At 35.9% G+C, this 17,505-nt stretch overlaps 1 protein-coding gene across 1 annotated transcript in view; it reads right to left on the bottom strand.

The window, feature by feature from the left end:
* Positions 1-17,505, bottom strand: part of GFRAL (GDNF family receptor alpha like) — a gene marked incomplete at its 5' end in the record, with an annotated part of 68,543 nt that overhangs the window by 23,369 nt on the left and 27,669 nt on the right. Inside the window, 3 exons of the mRNA XM_077159429.1 lie at positions 7,303-7,553; positions 13,151-13,481; positions 14,291-14,347. Coding sequence (XP_077015544.1) covers positions 7,303-7,553; positions 13,151-13,481; positions 14,291-14,347 — 639 coding nt within the window. The remainder of the gene's footprint in view (positions 1-7,302; positions 7,554-13,150; positions 13,482-14,290; positions 14,348-17,505) is intronic.

Below are 17,505 nucleotides of genomic sequence, written 5' to 3'. Positions count from 1 at the left end.
ATAATGTTCACTGGATCCACTACTGAATCAGAAAATGATCTTGTGTGTCATTCTATACTTTGTCTTTCCTCATTCTCCAACTGAATGGAAAAAAAAAATTTGAAGCTCAAGAAAGAGGCAGAGCCACAAATTGGAAGGAGCCTGGTCTTCTAAAAGACCACTCTTAATGCTGGTTGGATTTTAGGTTGGCAAAGAATAAACTTCCACTGTGTAAAGTCACTCAGCTTTTGGAGCTTATTTATTATCTCAGCTAGCACAATGTTAACATCTCCAAGATGATATCAAGTAAACAAATACGTAATTGCATCTGAAGCTTAGAAAATAAGTCTGCACTGAGGATGTATGTTTTTAAATTAATTTAAAAGGTAATGAAGCTGTGTACATGAATAAGATCTAGAAGTTTATAAAGTGACTCTAATAGAGATCCTAGCTCTGAGCCTTGAGCAACACTAATATTCATTAGCCAATTAAACAAGCCTGGACATAGATGTAGAATCAACATCCAGAAGAATAAGGGGAATAAAAGCCAAGAAGAAAATAGCGTATCATGAAATTAAAAGGATTCAGTTGTTCTGTAAGACTATTTAAAATCCTAGTAAGAAAAGAATTTTTGGAATCCCTAATATGGATTTAGTCGATAACACAGTTGTAATTGAAAACTTAGCCTGCCTTTGTGAAGGGATCTATCCAGGAGTGGGTGGGTCAGTGTGTGAGATAGGGAGAATGAAACAACACGAGCAGCTCTTTTGAGAATTTGGCTGTGTAGGGGAGGAGACAGTTTGATTTTTTTCTTTGCAGACAAAGATATTTGACTGGGTTTAGAAATGAATAAAATATTTCTATTTCTGATAATATAAAGAGTGGCCCATCACTCTTCCAAAAGCTAATGACTGAATGGTGTCGAACAAATTATGTACTAAAAATGGAAATGTATCAATAAATTGGCAATTGATAAGGAATACTGAAAGGTAAACGTTAAATCAAAGAGAGGAATGGGAATACCCCATCAGTCTTTACAGCAAGGTGAACCCCTGGTTTCACGGGGTACAGGAGACAAGAAGTAAAGCCCAGAGCACAAAAATTTAGAATATAATAGATTGGCACCCATTCTCATATAAAGGTTACACACCAAAGGATGCATCCTCCCCAGTAAAAGGTAGAATTGCACCTGATTAAGCCTATGAAAGAGGATATTGACTCACAATACTGATTTGTGATATAATAAAAAAACCTGAATATCCCATAACCATTAAACCAATTAAATTGGTATTTAAATTTTCCTGCAAAGTCCATTGGAAACTCTGATGTTATGGTTGATAAACCCTGTAAATGTTCAAGAAAGAGAGTACCAGTACTATATAAACTATTCCAGAGAAATAGAACAATAGAGGGAACATACCAAAACATTTAATGAAGTCATACGGTCTTCAGAATAGAACTTGACAAGTAACACAAGGGGAAATTATAATTCAATCACACTGCTACTAATAACAGCATCTATTCTACCTATAATATATGTTATGCATTATTCTGCTTAGTACTCCTCAGTATTTGTCATATAATAACTGTTTAAAAGCTCACATAAATAAAATAAAATATTTTATTGTCCTTATTTTAAAGATGAGGAAACAGAAACTCAGAAAAATTCATTGTTCTTGCCTATGTTTAATTAGCTAGAAAGTAGCAGATCCTTTAACTCAAAAATTTTTTTATGTAATTAGCAATCTTCATTACTACCCTGATTTTCCTCATGTGTACAGAGATGTAAATATCCTAAACAGAACATTAACAAACCAAATACAGCGAATATATAATAATATAATACATTATGAACAAGTTAGACTTTTCCAAGAGTTCCACGTTTGTTGAATGTAGAGAATCAATTAATATAATTCACTACATTAACAGACTAAAGAATAAAAAATGTGCATGATTACCTCCACATGCAGAAAAAGCATTTAATGAAATGCAACATTCGTTTATTTTTAAAAAGCTATTTGGATGCTAGAAATAGAAGAGAACTTTCTTATTCGGATGTAAGGTTTATACAAAAATCTCATGGAATATTATACTTAATGGTAAGTATAATAATTGTGGTAGTTTGAAGCTGTACGTACCCCAGAAAATTATGTTCTTAAATCTAATCCTCTCCTATGGGTATAAACCATTGTACAGCTTTTTGATGAGACTACTTCAGTTAAGGCATGGCCCACCTGAATCAGAATTGGTCTTAACCTTCTTATTGAAGTCGTTTATGAGAGAATGAAATTGAAAGAGAAGAGAAAGCCACAGAAGCCAGAAGGTGAAATCAATGAAACCCGGAAGAGAAAGGAGGAAGCACACTCCACCATGTGCCTTGCCATTTGGCAGAGGGGCCACTTTTGGCTTGAAAATTCCTTTCTGAGGACATTTTCCAGGCCTTGGAGCTATAAGCTAATACAGTCCCATTGTTCAAGCCGAACTATTTCATGGTTTTGTTGGAGCAGCCTAAGAAACTAAAATGATAGTGAAAGAATTCCCTTTCATATCAGTAATAAAACAAGTGTGTTTGCTATCACCATTCATGTTCAGCATTTGTTCTCTGTGTTTTGGGCATTGCCACAGAACAGGAAGGACAAAAAGAAAGATGTGAGCATTAATTTTTGAAGAATATATGATTATGAATATGGGAAACCCAAAATAATGCAATAAATTGTTAGAATTTAAAAGAGTATTTAACAGTCACTGTGTACACATTTATGTCTAAAAATCTACTGAGTCTCTATAGTCCAACTACAAAGAATTAGAAAATATATTTATAAAAAGATTTCCAAGAGCAATTGTAATAGAGTAACATAATGATATAGAAATCATTATAACCAATGTTCTACAAGAAAATTATTGTTGAGAAATAATTTTTATGGAGAAAATAACAAAAGCTTATTGAAAGACACCAAAGAAAATCCACATCCATGGATTGGAAGGCTCAATATCATTTAAAATCAACTTTCTGTCAGTTGAGAACCTATGCTATCCTGGTGAAGCAGGGACCTCACGTGAGCTGAGACCCCATACCACTCACCGATGCTCCATTGTTCCCCTGGATTTCACTTGCAAAAAAATAAACTGAAAGAGAAGATTATTAAGAATTTTAAGACAGTAACCACAGCGAATGGATCCCATGCACAGGGCTCTTCTGTGTGATCTCACCAGCCTCGGGGTCCTGAAGCTTCCCTGCTTAGACCCAAGTCTCAACTTCAGTTAAAGCGATTTAACTAGTAGAGAGCCTGGCCTGGGCATCAGGATTTTTAAATTCCCGGGTTATTGCCACGTTCCATTAAGACTGAGAACCACTCCTTTTGAGAATACCATGCATGTGTGTAGCGGAAGGAATGTGGTAGCATGTTCACGCAACACTATTTGTAGTAACAAAAATTGGGGGAGTGGGGAGGAGACCAATATCCACCAGCAGTAAAATGAAATACTTTTAAGCAGTAGAATATGACATAGGTGTAAAATATATGTATATTACTAACTATACTCCCCAACATGGCTTCATTTCAGGAAAGTAAATTAGGCAAAAAAAAAAAAAAAAAAAAAAGAGGCCATGTGATCCCATTTATATACTGCTCAGAAAGATAGAAAACGAAACAATATATTGATTGACATTCAAAATGTATGTGGTAAAAATAGAAAGGGGAGCAAAAGATTTTAAAAGACCCAAAGTTCAGGGAGTGGCTTTCTTTCGACTTTAGAACACGATGTAACATAGGCGGAACTTTAAAGATGATGACATGTCCTTTTTCTTAAATTGAATGGGAGATATCATTAGTCTTTACACTTATACGTTCTTGTTCCTAAATATTCTTAATCCAATAAAACAAGCTTTCACAAAGCCAAAGGAAATTACCAAGTTGAGAAAGAACTACTTAATATTCAAGGCATGGTTAAATAGTTTCTCCCTTAAATAATTCAGATAATACATAGCGGGGTCAAGATCTGAGCCTAAGGTTAGGATATCCCAATGTTTATGCTCTCCTCGTGGTTACTATTTTTGCTATAAGAAACCCTGAATTCTGGATAATCAGAAGAGGTATGCACATTAGTGAATCCTCATACAGCCACATAAATGTCTGACACAAGCCACAAAAATGGCACTTACTGATACTAAAAAAGCTGGGTGTTTTATGTGAAAGACATGCATAGGTAAGAAGAAATGGAGTATTTCCAACAAACCGCTAAAAAGATGCTTAGCCTCATTTATTTAAAAATGCAAATTAAAATGAGATGTTTTCTTTAAAAATGTAAATTAAGCCAAACATTTTTTGCCACTTTCTGTAAAATTTAAAAACTGCAAAAATCTTGTGGCTTAATAATTTTACTCTTCAAAATTAATTCAATGGACATGCCAACAAAAAAATGTGCAACATTTATTGCAGTGATGTTGAAAATAACAAGTAATTGCATTCAACATAATGTCCACATTAATAGAAGAATATTTCAACAAGTCATATTATCTATTTATCTAAACATACACAGGATATGCTGCACCTTTTGAAAAGAATGAAGCCATCGTTGCATCTCTTAGCTCTCAGTTTCTTTGTGTGTAAAAGTGAGAAACTAATAAAGCCTAGCTCACAGAGTTGTTAACATTGGCCAGGAAAATGTGAGACCCTTGACATGAAATAAGCATACTCTGGAATCATTTGCAATTATAAGACTGACTTGGATACATCAATGTAGATTATTTCCAGATGAATTTATGCTCTTCAACAAATGTTTTTCAAACTGCAGAGAGAAATACATTAGTGAGTCATGAAATCAACTAGTGGGTAGGATTCAATATTAAAAGGTAATGGAATTTAATAATAATAAAGAGGACATTACACATGAAATGTTAATGTAAAATCTGTTGTTTATTATGGCCTAGATCTAAATGAGTTTGAAAAATAATATGAGTAAGCCAAACAGACATGAAAAAACCCTTCCCAGTTGTCCTCTCAGTTCTACTCAACTCTGCTCCTTCAGGGTAAAAGGAGAAGAAGCTAAAGGGTTTTGGAAACATGCGGTATTGATGGGTCTTCTTGAAAACGTGTATGAGTGCTGGGCTGGTAGGTTAAGTTAGGGGACAATCGTCAGAAAGACGTTCCATTAAAAAATTACCCTAGTGCTTCTTCTGTATAGTTGCGGTAGCGAGTAGGGAGCAGGAGTTTGTTAGACCTTGCCAGTCCTAAGGATTTGGTGTTTGTATTTGAAACTTTTCCTATTAATTCAAGTACTGAGAACTGTGATTGAAGGCCTTTGATTGAAACTCCTAGTTTAGTAGATACTTCCTAGTTGTAGTAAGTTCAAGGAGAAAAGAGAAAACCTCATAGAATTTAGTCATACTAGATGAGTGAAGAAAAATGAAAAAAAAATTAAATTACTTTATAAATTTTTAAATCCCCACTTCTACTGTCTCATCTACTGTTGATGTTTTTTCTGTCTTTTCATGGATATATTTGCTCAGTATAAGTTCTAATGGCCAAACATAATAAAAATAAAGTTCAACAATAATCAAAAGTGTGTGGAAGAAAACAAAAAGTGTGCAGGAGAAAAAAAAATGTGTGTGGGAAGAAACTAGGTTTGGAACTAGAATTATGATGCTTGGATGGCATTTTGTGGGACCTTATATCCAGGAAACTAAACTTTCAATAACATGTAGGATTGCATTTGTTGTTGTTGTTTTTGCACACTATTTACTGTGTCTAGAAACCACTACCACTTACAGCTAACCGTTAAAAAGTAATAATATATATATATTGCTGTTGTTTTAACTGATTTTGTCATTTATTTCCTGCTGTAATATAATAAGCCATTCACCGTAAGTATTTTTAGTTTCAGCAACACTGGCCACCTAATGTTAATCGGAGAGGAAGATTGTTTAGAGATTATGACTCAACATGTATAACCCTGCAATTCTCCTATTCATGTCATGATTACAATTGAAATATGTTTGTAGGGCTAATTATAGAAGTTATAGAAATATTTCCATGGAGAGCTCTGTTATAATCAAAACCATAGACTCTGAGTTTTATGTCTATATCCTATACATTACAAATAATAATTTTGATCACTTTGACTAATATGTCTTTCCTAATATCTGTAAAGAAAAACAGAAGTGAGCATTTTCCATAAATAAAAAGATTTAATTTGCAATGAAATAATAAACAGCCATCATTTTCTCCTGGGAATGGTGTCTGCAGGTTAGGTGGCTACTGCAAGGGGCCAAGGGACCCAGGGATGTCTTGGAACATGGCGGTGGTATGGACTGTCCCTAAAGATGGGTAATGAAGGGGTCTTGAGTTATTACCTGACTGCTCACTTAGATTCTTTCTATAAGACTCGTAGGCAATTTCTTGCTGGATCACTTGCTCACTATGAAATTCTGGCTGAATTATTTAAATTCCCAAACCTCAATATCCTTACCCCAAAATAGAATAAACAAAAATCTTCAAATACATGATTTCCAGCCTATTATTACAGGTAGGTCAGCAGACCTATTAAAGACCAGAGGGAGAAAAACTAAATCCAGGAATATATTTTAAAGGTAAAGAAGAATGTTTCATCAATAATCTCTGAGAAATCCCACTGTCAATATCCACATCCTTGACTTCATCCTGTCTCACAATGATTCTGAACTTGTTTGCTCATGGGACTTGCTTTATCAGCAAATGTGACAGAAGCCAACACTTGTACATTAGGACTTAGCTGCTTGGACTATGGCTGCTGCCATGGAAGAGACCCTGGCTAACGTGCTGCAGAGGACATGTAGACAAGAATTTAGACTGCCCGGCCAATACCTTCTTGGGCCACCCAGTCTTAGATACACTACAAGAAGACTGCAGCTGAATGCATGATCCCAGTCAAGACCATCAGAAGTATCCCCCTCCACCCCATCTGAGGTAAGCCCAGTGTGCAGAATTGTGAGCAAGGAAATTGTTCTTATGTCAAGCACGATTTGGGGATGGTTTGTTACTCAGCAATAGGTAATTAAAACAAGTTCTCTGATAAGATAAACCTTTTGTGTTATTGATACTGAAATCAATAAATCATAACTAGAAGCATCCTATTATGTAAATTAAAACATGTACAACTTGCTGATAAATTAGTAAAACAGGAAATGATACAAAACATAATCAATACATAGATTTAAAAATGGAATAGCAAAAATAGAGTTGCCTTTGAGAACAAATTTGTGGTGCTGGATTCCTACTTTGAGCTCTATAGACAGAAACAAAAAGAATATATATGTCTTAAGGCAACTTTACTTGGGAAACTTACTGAAACATGATCTTCTATGAAGCATGTGCTGGAAAACCTTACACAAAGGTTCTTCACTTTGGGTAATGGCCCTACAGGTGCACTGCACTTGAAGGACAGTCCCAAGAGTACCAATGTAAGCTGCTTTGCAGTCGTCATTTCCTGAGCAAGTGAAATCCTGGTTGCTTAAGCTACTAATGCAGGTTTCATCTTCTTGGCACTTTCCAGTCACACGCTGCCAGCATTTTGACTGAAATGTCCAATAGCGCCTCCTAGAGAAAGAGTTAAGAAGAGGAATAAGCTTCTGAATACAGTTTCACATTAACATGGGGTTTTCCTTATAAAATGAAAGACTGACGTTAAAACAAAATGCCTCCTGGAGGTACAAGGGCAGTTCAGCGGTAGAATTCTCACCTGCCATGAGAGAGACCCAAGTTTGATTCCCGGCCCACTGACGTCCCACACACAAACAAGCAAACCAAACAATCAGAAAACAAACAAGCAAAACAAAAATTCGACAAACAGTGCTGCAATAACAGGATACTTACATGGAAAAATAATGAAATGTGACCCCACCATACAGCATACAAAAACAAAACAAAACAAATGAACAAACAAAATGCCTCCCAAATGCCAGTTCAGAGTTAAAAATAAGTGCGTATACTCAAATACACTCACAGGGAGTGTGGAAGGGGGAAAGGCAAAGGAATCTTATGAATTACATTTCTTTTGTAATAAGGATAGAGACCAGATGAATTTTACTTCATTACTAATTTCATTTTGATGGGTGATGATTTGCAGTATGAAGTGCTTGGGAGATTTATGAGCAATTTTTTAAGCAGATTGTGGTTTTGTGGCTAGCACATGGCCATTGTCTCAATATCAAGTGATTTCATAAAAGGCACTCGACCTTTCAAGTCGGTTTTCCCACAGGATGAAAAATATTGTACTTTTTCTCAAAAATTTTAAGCAAAGTGATTTGAGGTTCTGGTGCAGCAAGTAACTCTTTAAAGAAAAACTTTGTGAGTTTATTTAATTGCTGAGATAATCCATGAAACCATATCCATTCATCACTTTTCCAAATACAGATTTGAAACTTGCTGTAATAGCTTTCTATAAAAGTCTGGATAAAACCTAGTAATTTCATTTTTGAAATGTTCACAGGAGGAAGATATTCTACTCAATAGATTAAGGATAGTAATCTTCCAACTTAATATTTATTGTCTCTATTACTTTATACCCTCTCTTGAATAGGTCATTATCATCATCCAACATGGATGAAAATCTTCTGAGTAAATGACTTTGTATGACCTTATTTATTCATATGTTGCTATTCTGCTTAAAGCCATAAACATTGTTTTCTTTAATCTCATATTTTAAGTCATCTCAAAGGAGTACACATTTTAATATGGAAAAAATTAATGATTATGTATTTAAGTATATAAGGAAATACTACATATTCTTTATTCTCTGGGCATATAATTCTGACCTAGAAGAACACATTTGCTCCTTTAATGCTTTTATGAGTTATTTATAACATGCCATCTAACTATATGTACTGAAAGTATTGTCATATAAGAATTTGTAAGGAATGAATGTGTACACATGTATCATTTATTCTTTATTAAACATATGTTTTACTAAGTTTAAGTTGCATGGTAGAAGTTATTTCATTTAGAAAATATGTTGAAAAATTTTGCCAAAATGATCAACTAAATATTTAGTTAATAACAAAAATATTAAAGGTACTTGGTATGCTACTTACCTAAATTCTTTGAAATTATACAAGTTTTTTACACTAAGGATATTTTATCTTAAGTTTGAAATGGTTTGCTATATAGTGTTTTCATTATCCTTATCTTCTGGACAGTCCACACTTTTAAAATTGGATTTATTTTCTTAAATAAGAATATTTATAAGAAATGAATATTTTGTTTCCATTTTGTTATTAATTTCTAGCCACATTGCAAAATCTAAGAGAAGGTATTTTGTATAATTTATACAGATGGAATTTATTATATTTTGGGGGGGCATAAATATTCTATGGGCACTTGAAATAATGTGTAAATTCTGGAGTTTCATTTTTCAAAAGTAGTTAGAATTTGTTTTCTGAGAAAATAAGTCTCTCTTCACTCTTTCTTAACTTCATGCCCATGACAATCTGTTACTATAATTTTCAATAAGTTCCTAAACACTTATGAGCAGTAAAACAATCTCCTCTTTAAGTGGCTAACTGTACTAGACAAAAATTAACTATGAAATGGCTGTATATTGAGTTCTTTGGCTTTCAATAAATAAAAGAATCTCACAAACCATCATGAATGGAGGAAACTGGAACAGGGACAGAAATGATATCTAGGAAACTAAGTGCCCTTCTTTGCCCCATAAACAGCTCTACTGCAAAAATGTAGGTGATAACTGAGCTCAACATCCTCACCGAAGACAACAGTTTAGTATAAATGCTGGAAATCTCCCTAAAGGCAAAAAAAAAATTTGCTTGGGAAAATGATAGAATTTATCTTTTGACATTTAGTACTAACGTATAATTCCATTGCCATTATTAAGTATTCTTAAGGGACTATTTGAACATGGTGAAAGGAAATTGAAGACACACAGTTTTTACGCTCTGTAGCAGTCAAATAAAAATAGACATTACATAAGAGACGTGTACGTGTTCATTTGGACACTAGAAAAGTTACATAAGTGCAAGATAATCAAAAGTGAAGAGATCAGAAGTGTGCTCCAGATCCTGCACCAAGCACTCTGGAGAGGTGGTTAACCCTTGGAGTTCTTGTTGAGGAAAATCACTAACTCTGCACTAGCCCATCTAGGAAGGTGTTGAAGAAAGGTGAGGCTAATGCAAAGTATGTGCTTCACAGTCGTCACAGGACTTTTCAAGGACCATGGCAACAGTTCTTGTCACCTGTGGCATAATTTTATTCTTGGCCTGGTAGCTTAGTCTCTTTCTCTCCCTCCCTCACCATTTTGGCACATCCGGTTCTTCTAAGCCTCTGAATTACAAGCCTCACCAGCGACTAGTGATGATGCAGCCTTGTCTCTCTAACCCTATTGGCCTTCTCCTTAGTCCTCCACCTACCCAACATCCTCTGCTATGGGTACACTCAGGAACAGCATCTCTATGGTCACAGTCACTCATCCGTCCTCCCTGTGTGATTGGCTACCCTCCCTGGAGGCCACACCCTAACTCCGCCTCTCCTCAAACTGTATATAATCCAGGGCTCACGGAGCCTCCTGGTCTTTAGCTTCTGGCGGCCCTGGCATAAGCGTCTACCAACAATAAAGCTACCTTGCTTCATGCCTTAATTGACTCGGCCTCCAGTCCTTTAGACCCGCAGCGAGGTCTCCTGCGCGCGCCCCTTGGACCCAGACCCCCGGCTCGAGCCCCTTTTCTGCGTGCGGCAGTGTCGTCTAGCAAGCAGTGAGAAGCTGAGGAGTAGAGGGTCCCCGATAGCTTAGCGGTTGGGCCAAACCGCAGTCACCTACAATAAAAATATTTCATTTCATATGGAAGCTCAGATATATCACACTCTGAAGGTTGAAGGTTGAGTACAAAAGATCTCAGGATAGTGAGGGAGCATGTCCAGGGTCTTGGCACTGGAATGGGGCAAAGTCAAATACCAATCCATGGATACCTCAGGTATATTCACAGGATTATTGAAAAAAGAAACAGAAAGCATGTCCCATGTCCCTTGGCTGCCTGAGATGTTATTAGGTTTTATTGTTGGTATGGATAGATGAAAGATGAGAGAAGAGGGGGAGAGGAAAAAAAGGAGAATATTTCACTTGTGATACTCTTTATTTGTGACATGAGAAAACCAAACGTGTTTACCGTACTTCATTGATTATATATTGCTTTCTTTCAACTAAAAACACATGGTGGCAATTAAACTATGACAGATGTTTTCTTGTCATTGACCTTAAGAAACTAAGAACCTCAATATTCTATATGATAAGTTGAAACAATGTATCAGTGCACTGGCACTCTGATTAGATCTCTATCCCTTGCCTCACAGAATGTGTGTTTTAGGAAAGCAGTTGCATTTTTTTTTGACAAGTGTTTGCAACACATGGAGCTATTCTGCAAGTTAGAATTAATATTATCTGAGCATAAGGGAGTGAAGATAGTTAAAAGCTAAAAGAAAGCAATTTACCAAGAATCAGCCCACTGGAGAAGTAGATATCATTAAATCCATCCGCTCACTTGCCAGTAGCTGAAACATGACAGATCTTTTCTCTGAGCCATCATACACACCATATTTTTGTTCTCGAAAAGAATTTGCCACATTTGGAGCTTTATTCATTTGAATAAAAGTAAGTAAAGTAGCCACTAATCGAAGGCACTGGCAAACAAATTAATGTGAAGAATTACCCGCAAAAGGAAAAAAAAGTGAATTCACAAATAATAGGATTTAATGCTGGTTGCTAAATAAACCTCCTTCAACATGATAACATCGATGTTACAAGTAGTTTTGGCTCATCAAATTTATTCAGTGTTCTCATTCTCTCCTTCATCTTTTTCTTCTTTTCAAGAAGTAACCACTTATATCATTCTGACCATGCAAAGATAAATTCATCTTGAGTATATGAGAAAATGTGTTAGTAAAGACCACAATAAGAGAAAGAAAAAGCTATTTGAGTGTTGGAATATAGTCATGGTTTCCAATTAGTTACTTGCATAGATAGAGTTTAGTCTCAATGAGCATCCTGAATGAAAATTGTAACAAGTGAGCTAGACCAGTCATGCCCCTGCTCAAGATCCACCATTATCTCCCTATTTTATTCACAAAAGTCCAGAAAAAGCTGGACTCCTTACAGTGTTTCTCAAAACCCTACATCATTTGGGCCTTCCTGCACTGCAGCCAGATAAATCTCTAACCTCATTTCCTACTGTCTTTCCTCTCGCACACTCGACACTCACTGCTTTTTGACACGCCACCCACTTCTTCCTCAGTATCCATCCGCTGGTCAGCCCCTCTGCTTGGGAACTCTTCTCTCAGATATTCACTTACCTGTTCCCTCACCTTCTTCATGTCCTTGGTAAATGCTCCCTGCTGGGCCACCCTTTTTATTACAAACCTTTCTGTTCCGTTCTCAAATCCTTTTGTTCTGCTCTTCGTTTTCTCCAGAGAGCATATTACCTTACAATACAACATATACTTTCCCTATTTTATTTAATTATTTATTGTCTGCCTCTCCCCTGACCCTGACTAGCTCCCTAAGGGCAGGCGGTTTTGTCTCTTTTGTGCACTGATGTATCCCCCTGCTTTAAGTGGTAGGAGGTGATTGATAAATATTTCTTCAGTAAATGAGCACACAACTAACATTACTCTCCTGAGAAATCAAGGATATGAGATTGGGAAGAGGAGAATTGGTATATTTCTGATCTCAAATGCTGGGGATGCCCCAACTGTCCACAGGCCACCTACTTTTTTGTCATATCTAGCCTAAAACAGAAAGGATTTATTTTGAAGTCACTTTGACAAAATTCTACAAAGGGTAACAGACTTACGAAATCATATGGAAAAGCAAACAAGTTGTTGACATACAAGCCAGGCCTTGTATGATTCTTTAGTGTAAATTGAATACATAATTTTAATAATGCTATTTAATGGAACTAAATCTTAACATGCTGAGTTTCTTTATTCCAGGCACCTGTTCTGTATTTGATTTTTGAAATGGATACTACACATGCACCACAGATTCAAAAATAAGGATTGTCTGGCTTTATTTACACCATGTTGGATAATGGGGGGAATTCTAGCTAATGTAATGAGATCAAGTGTGAGGACTGGACTGCAACAAATAAGGTGCCGAAATAAGAAAGTAAGAGATGCGTGTTTTTACTCACCTGCATAATTCATCATTTCGGCAGCTGTGAATTACATTGAGGCAAGTAGGGGGCGGAACTATGTTCCCTGCACATGGCTTGCTGTGAAGAGCTTCTCTGGACTGCTGACAAGGTATATCAGATTGAGCACAGTCACAAAAAGCCAACATCTGGGCAATGTTAAAAGGCAAATTTTGATAGAAGAACCGTATGGCTGCTTGGCAGTGTTTCACATCACACAGATTTCCGTTTGCTGAACAAGCTTTAAGGTAAGGGGCCAACTGTGCATTACAGACCACATCCCCTACACACGCCTCTGCCACTTCCAAACAGGACCGGATCCCTTGGAAACCTGAAAGCAATGATGTGCCTATATTATGTAAAAGCAAACAGAAAGCTATGCCTACCAAATCTGCAAAATATAGTAAGAAGCCTATAAGCAAAATACAACGATCTCTGTGTGCTGTTTTTACCAAATATTCTTTTCATGTTTTTAAAATAATATAAATTTGCTGAGATCTGATTAGTGGGCTATTTGAAGACCCTTTCATTTATGCTGGGTTCAAACTGGGATCCAGAGTGATGCAACATGTATAGGGTTAAAACTGAGCTGAAAGAGAAATCCCTGAGTCCAAGTTTCTCAAATGTAAACAATAGCTCTTCAGAAATTGCATTTGAGCTACATAGCGTGTGGTGAGGTCATCGGCTCAAGTAAAAATGACTCCTATTATTTTGTATTTTCTCTTTGGGGGTGGGGGAGATTTGAATAAAGCCTCCACATGGTTGTTTCAGTATATTAAGATGTTCACATTCTGGGGTGTGTAGACAACCCCTCCCCACACACTGTGGCACCAGAAGATTTAGTTGGTGTGGGCAAAATACCCATGGAATTTAACAAAAAATATAGGCTTTGGTTTTAATTGTAAAGTACTCCTCAGGACACCCATAAGTAAAAGATGGATGAGCAAAGCAGTTGCCTCTGGCACATCATTAGAGAAAACAATGTTATGGCTTTGCTGCATTTTGTTATATTATAGCTCTTTAAAAACTACATACTATATTTCATAGTAGCATACCATTAAAGAAGCCTGGTAACCTCATTTTAAATTTTATCATCTGGTATATACAGTGCAGATCAAATTGACAATTTATAAACATTACCATGGTAGGAAAAAGTAGTTAGATCCCATTTGAATTTATTATCTTCTTTCATGTTATCTAGAAGGAAAATAAGAAACAATTTCATGATTGCAAGATTTTCTAAATTTAATAGGAGAACATGGGCTACATTTATTAATAAATAATTTTCAAAATGCATGTAAGTTCATGTAATACTTGTTTAACCCTGATATTCAAAATTAGTGAGGTACAAATAAAGAAAAATAAACTTCTGAAATATCATTCTAGGGAGTTAAACGGCTCTGCTAGGAAGAACTTGGAAACACAAACAAATGCTAATAATGAGGCCATGTGCACTGAAGTAAACAAAGGCTGGAGAAAGACCAGATGGAATATTGTCTGAACCAAAAACTAACACACGTACACACACACGCACACGAACCCTCCCATTAGGTTCATAATTAGATTGAGATACAGTTTAAAGACTGTTTCCACCTCTAATTATCTTAGTCTTGAAGAGTTTTTGAGAATTTTAATTACAGAATTGGAGAATCTTATTAATGGAAGTGACGTTGGTGCACATCTAATTTTAAATCCTTTCATTCAAGAAACATTGTTTGAGTCCATACAGTTCAGACCCAAATTTACAGTCCCTGTCATCAAGTGTTCCATAACCTTGATGGGAAATATAGACATATAACCAAAACACACACACAAAAATATATATATATAAAGAGTGCTATGGAAATATGGGTAAAATGGTGGAGGACTAGTATGATCAGATTTCCAGTTTTTAATGAAAACTCAATTTTTGCCATTGACTGTAGATTAATAGATTAACTTTTGCTGTGGTGTAAAAGTCCTTCGTGATTCAATTTGTTCTGGGCTGAGAAATCTGTCCATAGTCCTGCCTAGCCATCTACTGCACATGCATGATGATCCAGTGGCAAAAAGATTTTTCTACCCGCAGGATGGCCATAGCCTTTCCAGCCTCTTTGGATTGTTCCAACAATTCTCATCATATGCTCTTTCATTCTTCCATTGATCAAGTCTCAAGTCAAGAATCATTATCTCATCCTGAGCCCCCCAACCCCGACCGTCTTTCCATCGAAGATTTGCATGTTTCTACCTCTGGCTACTATCCTTTATTGAATAACCCAGTAAACACATCTCAGAGTCATACAGCTTTTGAACACAGATCTAAATCTAGGCTGGACCTATTGTGGATGCATTCCCCTGTGCACTGAAATTGATTAGTGTTGCTGGGTGCCACTGCTAAAACATATTCAAGACATTTTCAAATATGAGTAAATACAATTTATTCACTGCATAAGTAATTATTATAAATAAATTCTAAATTTATTATCATAATAAATTCTCTACATATTTAATTCTAATTTCATATGATGCATATAATTTTTTTCCAGATATTTTTAACAGTATCTGAATTGCTTAAGAGAAGCTAAAGAGCAATATACTATTGGAATAAATAGAAGCTTGTACCAACCAGACTTACATTTGAGTTATAAAATCTTACACAAATGCATGAAAAATAGTGTTTCCTCACACATCCTCTAATATCTTGCATCAGAGTCAAAATTCCTTCTATTTTCTCTTGTTTTACACAATATTATGAGAAAACTAAAGTCATGTAAAGTATAATCATTTAAAATTGATAATCTAATAAAAAGGTATTCCCATATTAAGCCAATAAACAAACAAGCATGCTTCTATAAAATGATAATAAATTAAACCCCAAATTAGATTTCTTCTTCAGGGAATGAACACCAAATTCAAGGCAGAAGAATCCACCCAAAGGAGACTAAAAAGGGTCAGCCATGGAATTAAGAAGAAAACCATAATAGTGTGGTATCTTGTAAACCTAGCTTTTCATAGTCTTGTTTCCCTATAAATCTTGTTACTGGATGCTGCCCATACCCAACATAGCAGAGGTGCATGAGAGGTATCATGAAACACTTGCTGTGTCTATAATATTATCTTTCCCCCTTTTTTAATCACTTGTCCTTCTCAGAAGTTTATGCTATCCAGATATACCTCTGTTTACTCTCTTCTCAAGTAGTAGCCTTACAGTTTCACCCTGATATTCATCAGTGACTTGAGTGCTGTCTCTCAATATTACCCTCCACTTTAAATCTGCCATTGTGCTGGCCTATTTCTACTTCCTTGGAAGTAACATATCTAAGAATCTTATTTCACTGTTCCTTAACCATGTCTCCAATTCAACTATGCCGCAACAAAGGTCAAACTCTAGACCCAATATTGAGTCGAACTTCTCTTTCAGTCATAAATATTGATTATCCAATTTTCTCCTGGAAATTCCACGTGCTTGATTTCCTTAATTGTATGTGTACCTCCAGAAGGTTCGTCTTCTCAAAGTTTCTCCCAAACTTTGAATCGTCTCTTGCATTCACTGACCCTTTCAACCTAGAACACACATTCTAACAAATGAATCATTTCTTGCTATTACTATTCCTCCCTTGCTTTTTTATTCCTTTCCACTGCTTCCTTAGGAAAATCCCAATCTTACGAAATTTGACTATGTGCGTTTTCTACTCACACATCAACTCTGCTATCTGCTCTCAGAGAAAATCACACAACTATGCAAATAGGGAACATTACAAACTCATAATGACCAGTAATTTTTCTCCTATTATACTATTTCAAACATCACCAGATAGATATTCTCCTGATGCCCCAAATCTCACCATTTCCTTACTCAATGTCAAAAAATGGCCATTAATTGGAAACCCTCTTAAAGTGGGAGTGGTGGGAAAATGGCATGTGACATCCATAAAAGCAGGGACAAAATTTTGTTTCAGCATGATTCCACTCAGTAGCAGTCAACAAACATATGTGAAAGATCATTGGATAAATAGCATTCAACATTTGATCACTGCAATATCAATTTTTATCAATTTGTCTAAGTAACTCCCATCAAAATAACAGACCTTATTTTCCCTATATTAATGAAAAACACCCATTCCTAACTTTGTTTCTTTCTCTTGTTACTTTTCTCTTCTTTACAGCAAAATTCTCTTAAAGAGTTGTTTGTATTTTCTGGCTGTGACTCCCTTCCTCCTTTCCTTATGTACTACGCAATCTCACCCCAACTACAGATCATGCCTAACCTTCAATGGCTAAAGGTAATGGTCGATACTTGATTGCTAATTTCTATATCACGTCATTTGATCCAGTTGGTCTTTCTCTCCTCTTTGAAACACTTCCTTCACTTGGCT

This window comes from Tamandua tetradactyla, chromosome 5, assembly GCF_023851605.1.
Source record: "Tamandua tetradactyla isolate mTamTet1 chromosome 5, mTamTet1.pri, whole genome shotgun sequence".
Classification (NCBI taxonomy): Eukaryota; Metazoa; Chordata; class Mammalia; order Pilosa; family Myrmecophagidae; genus Tamandua; species Tamandua tetradactyla.
Note: the sequence above shows the minus strand (reverse complement) of the source record. Positions and strands in the feature narration are given on the sequence as shown.